General features: G+C 33.3%; 1 protein-coding gene across 3 annotated transcripts; it reads right to left on the bottom strand.

The window, feature by feature from the left end:
* Positions 1-1,121: 1,121 nt before the first annotated feature.
* LOC105793958 (rhodanese-like/PpiC domain-containing protein 12, chloroplastic) lies at positions 1,122-7,463 on the bottom strand. 3 transcript variants are annotated; one of them, XR_001133659.2, is made up of 10 exons: positions 7,175-7,463; positions 6,986-7,102; positions 6,174-6,265; positions 4,905-5,005; positions 4,712-4,822; positions 3,975-4,083; positions 3,274-3,324; positions 2,215-2,325; positions 1,911-1,961; positions 1,122-1,433 (listed from the first exon to the last, which is right to left on the bottom strand). XR_001133659.2 is itself a non-coding variant. In XM_012622879.2 (9 exons), the coding sequence occupies exons 1-9, from the start codon at positions 7,401-7,403 to the stop codon at positions 1,353-1,355; spliced, it is 942 nt and encodes a 313-aa protein (XP_012478333.2). In that variant the 5' UTR covers positions 7,404-7,463; the 3' UTR covers positions 1,122-1,352. The 3 variants fall into 3 exon arrangements, 2 of the variants coding, with proteins under 2 accessions (XP_012478333.2, XP_052489977.1); XM_012622879.2 differs by lacking the exon at positions 2,215-2,325; XM_052634017.1 differs by lacking the exons at positions 2,215-2,325; positions 3,274-3,324 and having other exon boundaries at positions 7,175-7,460.
* Between the last annotated feature and the right edge of the window lie 677 nt (positions 7,464-8,140).

Raw genomic sequence — 8,140 nt, 5'->3', positions numbered from 1 at the left:
TGATCCAAAGAGAGTAATCTAAAGAAATCGTCGACAACAACAACAACAGCAACAGCAAATGCAGAACCAACCACTTGTTGTAGGCAATCCACCACGCGAGAACCCGTTGTTCGACGAGATTAATAATGCTAACATACAAGATCTACGACCACCACCTCAATTACCAATAAACCACCTATGGCACGAGAAGAGAAAACTTTAAAGGATTATGCACTACCAAATCTTGATATGGTCCAAGGCAGCATTACGAGGTCAGTCATTACGACGAATAGTTTTAAAACGAAATTGGCCATGATCCAGATGATTCAGAATAATCTACAGTTCAAAGGCACAATGACGGAGAACCCAAACTAGCATCTAAAACGATTCTTTCAACTCTGTCATACTATTAAATATAACGAGGTCACCGATGACGCTATTCATCTTCGGCTGTTCCCCTTCTCCTTAATCGATAATGTGTTTACTTGGTTAGATTCGTAAGCTCCAGGATTGATCACGACATGAAACGAACTTGTAGGAAAATTTCTACAAAAGTTCTTTCCTATTAGCAAAACAGTCCAACTAAGGAGAGAGATCGCCACATTCAAACAGTTAGAAGGAGAAAGTTTTTTTTTTTACTATGCCTAGACATGATTTTTTTTACCCTTTTATATAGTAATACATTGAAACTAATATTATTGAAGAAAATAAACCGTGTGCTATTAAAACTATAAATCAACCTCTTTCCGTACAAACTTATACTCTACAAATGGATAATTTTCCTTTTTATAACACTAATTCAATTTGCAACATTCTTAACTTCACACCCCAAGCCTCTAATAGAGATGATAAAATAACCCAAACTCGATAGGTTCTAATAAGCAGAATAAGCTGATTGGTTGGTTGAGTGTTTGGGAAGATTTGGTGATGGATGAGGTGAAGGGTGAGGGAGGTTGATGATGCTGAAAGCTAAGAAGAAAGGTGTTCAGGATAAAGTTATAGCGAAATTAAACAATAAAGCTCTACAGTTTATCAAAAATGAAAATCTGGATTAACTCTAAAATTGATGAAAAGGTAATAGTCGAGATATTTTCATTAGCAAAAGAATAAATAATAACTTGCAATGGTCAGCAAAAAACCGGTTTTAATAAAATTTACATATTTATTGAATTTAAATGAACTTTTTCGAAATACACTTAATTCCAGATACTCAATACAACCACCATAATTAAGCAATAATAAGTTTTGGACTTGCTAATTATTGTGAAATGTTAAACTCTATAATACCACGGAGGGCAAACCCAAAAATATGGAGCCTGAAACCACACACGTGAAGAAAACATGAAAATAGGAGCAATGGATACGTGAGGATCTCAGTAAGTAGGAACTGATGGATCCACCTTGGTTGCATACGCATGTATTCCCCCTGATATATTAAATATTTTCCTAAATCCCTGTGTCAAAAAAGTAAATAAATTCGTCAACAACACGGAACAAAGGAGAATGAAAGAAACCTTTGAAAATTATCGTCCATGTATCAGAAGCAAAACAATAATGGCAGAAAATGGAATGAAGGACACTTGCGGTCAAACGGAAAGGGAAACAGAAACAACAAAGGTCTCAACTTGAGAAGTCTATGCACAAGGTGGCAGAGAATAACTAATGTTTTACAGATCTAATTAGATCTAAAATTCAATGCTATGCGGCAAACTTACATTGCGTCGGACGAGAAGTACAATGTAGTACACAACGATATATCATAAATTACAGCACAAGTGACAAGCATATTATTGTTTTTTCTAAACATAAAAGGGAAAAGAAATGAGTAACTATGTTCACAATGAGACCCCAGATGAATTCCAAAGAAACGCATGCAACAACTGTGAAAGCTAAACAAGAGAAACAGAGAATGTAAGGATGACGATCTTAACCTGAGTCTGTAACCACTTGGCAACCTGTAACGACCGCATGCCATGGTGACACTGCAATTGTTACATTTTAACACGATCAATACGGAACATCAAAGGGTCAGAAGAGAAACAAGCATAAAATGCAGGAGAGATCATTGAATATTAAATGCCAGAAACTACTCATAATAACTGGAGTCAAAACATAAAATAATTTAAAAATCAGAGGAAAAAAATCATTTTATTAATGTATTAAGCAAAACTTCAAATAATTTAAAGAAATTGCATGAATTTTGCCACTGAAAGCAGATCATGAGGAAAAACTTACAGAAGCTCATGGCTAGAAGATTGCTTCTTCAGTGGCCACAAATTGTTCAAGCGGAGGATAAAGAATTGTAATAGATATCAATTTTAATCTCTCAAGGGAAATTTTGATAATCTGATGAACAAAAATGAAAAGTCTCCTAGCTTAGCATAATGCAAAAAAAAAATGACTAACCGGATCTTCTAAGGCTTTGCTTGGTAGAATAGAAAGAAAATTGGAAATATAGAAACTTGAAGGGGTAGAAAGATAAAAAATATAATTCCTCTTTCCGTAGGTGTGCTTGATAGGAAAAATGGAAAAATTGAAAGAAAAAGTAATTTTCTTTTCATCCATAGCTTGGTAGAGTTGAAAATTAAAAGAAAAAATAAAATAAAACATTTAGAAAATGCATAATTTCGAACTAGCATAGACATCTCTCTCATTTTTTCTCCTCTCATCATTCCAATTTGGAAGGATTGGTTTTTATACATTAGGAAGGAAAATGATCACCTCTCCTATTTTCTTTCCTCTCACTTTTCTTCCTTGCCAAGCACACTCAAAATTTATTTTCATTCCACTTTTCCATCCCCTCCTTTCATCCCTTCACTTTTCCACCTAACCAAGCACACCCTAAGAGTCCTGTCCCATTAAGAGATGTCAAAACCAAGGATGCTCCAAAAAAAAAAAGGATTTCCATTGCATCATTACAAAAACCACAATAAAACCTCCCATGCTTGGCCTCTCAAAGTTCAAAAGGTTATCGCTTAGTATCTCTGAAAATCAATCCAACTTTGATGCACACATTAACACAAAAATATAATGAGCTCCTCAACAAAGATGCTAGAAATTTCACGGGAAGAACAGTTAGACTTTTATTAGGAGTTGGCTTTGAGAAGCATAATGAAATGACCACATGGTTCTGGCAGCATAGAATCTAGACAAATTAGCTTCACCACTCTCCCCGCAACAAAAAGAAGAAGAAAAATAAGTACCTATTGAAACTAAGTAGAAGCTATAAAATCTAGGCAGGATAAAGCCTAGCAAGAAAAAAAGACTATTGAAACGAAGAAAAGTAGAAAATACCATGGGAGATTCAAGCCTATTCTTCCACGAACAGGAAAGGAATAATAACACCTAAAAGGTCGCAGGTAATGCATCAAATATTAAATCTTAGAACATCATTTACTGCCAAGCAATAACTCCATTGACAATAATAGAAATGCCAAGAAAGAACTCCACTTACAATAATAGACACCCTACCAACAACTAAAAACAGCTTAAAGGTAAATTCAAGAAATAATTTTATAAATTCTTTTCATCAGCATAAATATTTGCACCATGTTGAAAATTGATGTGGCCCAAAGTTTAATTATTTAGGTGTAAAACCTATTCAAGATGAACTACTACAGTGGCAAGAGTTAAAAGATAATTATTCTCTATCTAAGAGACTGATTAGAATAAGGATTCCTTTATGGTAAGATCCAACTCCAATAAGTATATCATACAGTTCACTAATCTAGTCCATAAATTGCCTGTGAGACCATCTCAAGGTAATTACAAGAAAACAGAAATAAACTAGAAGGTACATATCAAGAAAGAGAAAATACTTTTTATGTGATTGGAGCAAGGTCACTTTTCTTTGATCAACAAGATCAGAGTTACGCTTAAATTTGTTTTGTTTTATTAATTCTTCCACACAATTAATAATCAGATGCCATTGGTTTTTGTTAGCTAAATGCAGAAAAAAATAAAATCCTGACATTGACAAAAAAAAAAATACTCACTAAGACGTATGTATCTTTTGTTGGATCAAATTTGCTAGTTATTTCTGGTCCCCAACTTCCAAACTGGCGGAGAGGAAGAACCTGGAATCCTGGCAAAGATGCTTGAGACCTGTCATGTCAAAAAGACAGACATGAAATAAAGTAGCCATCATCCTCTTCAAAAGCAAAAAACAAAGTGTACCTTAGTATAAAATTTTCCAGCTCTATAGTGCCTTGTGGTGATATAATTCACTAATTGAATTGTAGGTAAAATATTGTATTACAAGATCTTGTAGTGCTACTGAAGGTAAAATTTCAGGTTGCTAGCCTAAACAATAAATTTCAGGTTTCTGAAATGCTATAAAAGAATCATGATCATTAGAGAAATTTCAAAAATTATTCCAGTCTCTTGTACAAATATGAATAGGAAATTTCCAGGAGTATTTTTCAAACCCCTGCCAAATAATATAATGTTTAAACTGCTCATGCCATCCCACTTTTCTTGCAGCTTTTTTCATGATCAAATGCTTAAAAGCTTCATAACAATGCTTAATCAATTAAGAGTTAAAATCCGTTTCCACCATATTACCAACACTAAGCATTTAGAGTTGTTATGTGTATTTGCTGTAGTTTTTATGCCTAGAGGTAAAAGTAATTCTAGTAACTTTGCTGTGTACCACATTCATCTTTTAAATAATGTTAACTTGGAAAATCTACTTGATTGTTTTTTTTTCTTTTTTCAAATTAAGCAAGCATACACTTCTTCAGGTTCCCGGACATCTATCAACTGAGCCTCTTCAATGAAACTGGGGTCTTGCATTTTTGCATGAAACTCCTCTGGTTGAATGTCTTTAAGCAATGACTCTTCCCTGAAGCAAACCAAACATAGTTACAAACTGCTTTGCTTCATCAAGCACAGGTTTCAATTGGGCAGAGGGTTCCAAGAATTACCTCTCAGATAGAACTTGTAACAAGTGCCATCCAAAATTAGTTTTACATTTCACAACTTTGTTTAAAGGTGCACAGAAAGCAGCCTCCTCGAATTCTGGTACCTGGTATATTTTACCATGGGAAAAAGATCTTTGCAATTAAATTTCAACCCTTCTCTTCTTCTCTATTTAACATAAAGGAATCTGAATAAAGATATTTTATAAAACTGATCAATTATTTCCATAAAAAAAAAATTAAAAAAAAAATTTAAATCCTGCAAATGTTAAATTTTCAACAAGGAGACTGATTAAACTTAAAAGAAAATCATTATAAAAGGAGGGGTAATGATAGGCATAGAAAGGCCACAAAGTATCATGAGTGCGAAATCAAAATATATTTACAGAACACTTCATAGTTTGTAGGTTATTCTTTAACATGCATAAGAAAAATTTGCTGCAAAATCTGTGTTATCAGCATAGGGACTGTAAACTATTCCCTCACATGAACAACACTTCACAGTCTAAAGAAACTTTGAAGCTTATGCCAAATGCAAGCAATTGACAAAGCCCAAGAAGAACCATAATAGCAAGATACAGCATAAAAATTTACAACACATTGAATTTAGAACTCAAATGAATAAATCACTTCTCCCACAAATGCACAAATAGTCATTATTAGAATAATCAACTCAAAGTTTTTCCAAATTTTAAAGCCAATATTAGTTGGCTTTTTGAATCAGTAAAATTTATGGAACTCATTATGAAATAGATGATGATAAAAGATCGGTAAAATCTTCAAATCCAAAGATTGAAGATCGTTTACCTTTTAAGTGATATCAAGAACAATGTCATAAATCTAAACTGTGAATAGAAATTTGAGAGTTGCTACCAAAAATTTAATACCAACTAGCTAAGATTCCCTCCTACACAGACTTGAACCCTTAAACAAAGTTGAAAACAGGGGAAGCTATGTGCATCAAAAGCTTGCTTATAGAGAGGGAGCGTGGGTACAACATTTTCTTAAATAAGCTTCTCTTTGTTACTTGGACATGAGGGATGGATATAAAACCAATACCGGCATATACCCAATATGAATATGTTTTAACTTTTCTAAATTTCTCCATATATTTGAAGCTTCGTACCTACATATCCATGTCCGTGGGATATGTGTTGGACATGGGTACTTCAACTAATATGAAGAGTTGAGACAACATAGAAGCTTCTTAATATATTTTTAACTCTTCAAAGAGTAAATATCTAAAAAAATTAAAATAATAGAGAATTCACATACCATTTGTCCCTTTCTCACCCATCCAAGCATTCCCCCCTCTTGTTTGGATGGACAAATTGAGTACTCAACGGCAAGGTCACTTAAATCCTCCCCTTCACCAAACAAATAACAAAAAATGAAACTACTTGCAACAGTTAAATATCATACAAGGAACATCAAAATTGATTTTAATCTATGCTCTATTTTCTTGTTGCCTTAAGCATATAGGGCCCGTCTATCATTGAGGTTCAAAAATGCTTTTCAAACCAAAAGCAATGGTAAACAAGGAGCTTTCCAAACCAAACCATGTTTTTAACCTGTGATTTTAACCCGAGCCAAAAATCCAAAATTTTTTAGCTTTTAGCTGAAATTACTTTCTTATCTTAGTTAAAGTCCAACATATTTTATATTTTACAACATGGACATTTTATTTTTTCAAAAGCACTTTTTGACAACAACGGTAAACATCGGTCTTCTTACTTTCAAAAGAGGTACTTTTCACTTTTCAATCTCAATGGTAATGGGAGACTGGCCCTTAGTTTTATATTTCTCTTAAAAGGTGCTATAAAGCAAAAGCAAGTGATAAAAAGTACCAATTCTAATATACTTAGTTAATATAGAGATAAATCATATATTATTCTGAATTTATATAAAAGAATATCAATTGCAAAGAATTTAAGTTTTCCAGTACATATTTACTTTTGTATATGTTACATTTTTAAGTTACCCAAATAAGTGATCAACACATCCCAAAATGTGATCAATAACATACACTCTAAACTCTTAAGTATTCAACAAATAAAATTTTAAAAAACAAAAGGGAAAAAGAAAACCTCCAGCAATTCTCTGTTGTAGTTCCAACAAGAGCTTCTCGTCATCTTCTTTTAGAAGCAAGTGCTGCACCAATATTTCTCTGTTATCTCCATAGCTACTCTCGGAGTTAAATGAAGCTGCAAAAGCAAAAACCAAGTCAGAAAAAAGAAGGAGAAACATGGGTTTAGATAAAAACAAAAAAGACCAACCTGATAGTCTGAGATGGGGATGACCCAGCATGGGAGAGAATTGAGTGAGAGATAGAGATGGAAGAGAAGGGCGGGAAGGTGAGAAGAAAGAGTGAAAAGCAGAAAAAGAGGAGAGGTTATGAAGAGGATAAGAAGGGAAGGAAGAGACGGAGAGGATGGGAATGAAACATTTCCTAAGGACAAGGAGAGTAGGAGATGCAATGGGAGGGAAATGCGTCGCTCTTAACATCGTCGCTCTTCTCACTCAGATCGCTTCACTCACTGGGGTGATTTACTAGGTGCCCAAAAGGAACATAAAAAAAGGGGGGTTTTGGGTTTGGGGGACAACAGCAAAAAATGGGATTTTGGATATTCCATGGGCCAACTCAGATATGGATTTCACCGAAACATCATCTGTTTCATATTGGACTTTGATGGATCTCATGCCCACCACCTAAACACAAGACCGGGCTGGCGCTGGCCGTCTAATACGTTTAGGTTTTGGATAAAAAGTATTTAGAAAAGAGTTGGATTTTAACTCAATTATTTAAATTATACTATAATTAATTAATTAACAATTGAGTTAGGGTCCTTTGGATGGGCGGTACATTTATCTATGGTTATTGTAAAAACAGCAATTGCGATAAGATTAGATATTATAACGTAAAAAAAAAAAATTAAACACACTGCACTAAAAGGAAACACTCATCCAAAAGGGCCCTTAATTTGAATAGTGAGTTTGAATACTATAGTAGTGAAATTATAATCAATATGTTTAAATTCAAATGCAACTATAACGATGATGTGAGAATGGAAAATGACTTAAAAAATTTTATGTATATATAAAATAAATCATTAAGAATTTTTTCAATATAAAATATATTGAACAACAATTAAAATTATTTAAAATAATAATTAAAAATATTAAACTTATGTTTATATTGAAAATAAATAATTAAGATTATATTTTATAGTGAATTATAAATA

This window comes from Gossypium raimondii, chromosome 7 (genome assembly GCF_025698545.1).
Source record: "Gossypium raimondii isolate GPD5lz chromosome 7, ASM2569854v1, whole genome shotgun sequence".
NCBI lineage: Eukaryota > Viridiplantae > Streptophyta > Magnoliopsida > Malvales > Malvaceae > Gossypium > Gossypium raimondii.
This window is presented reverse-complemented; position numbering and strand designations above follow the sequence as displayed.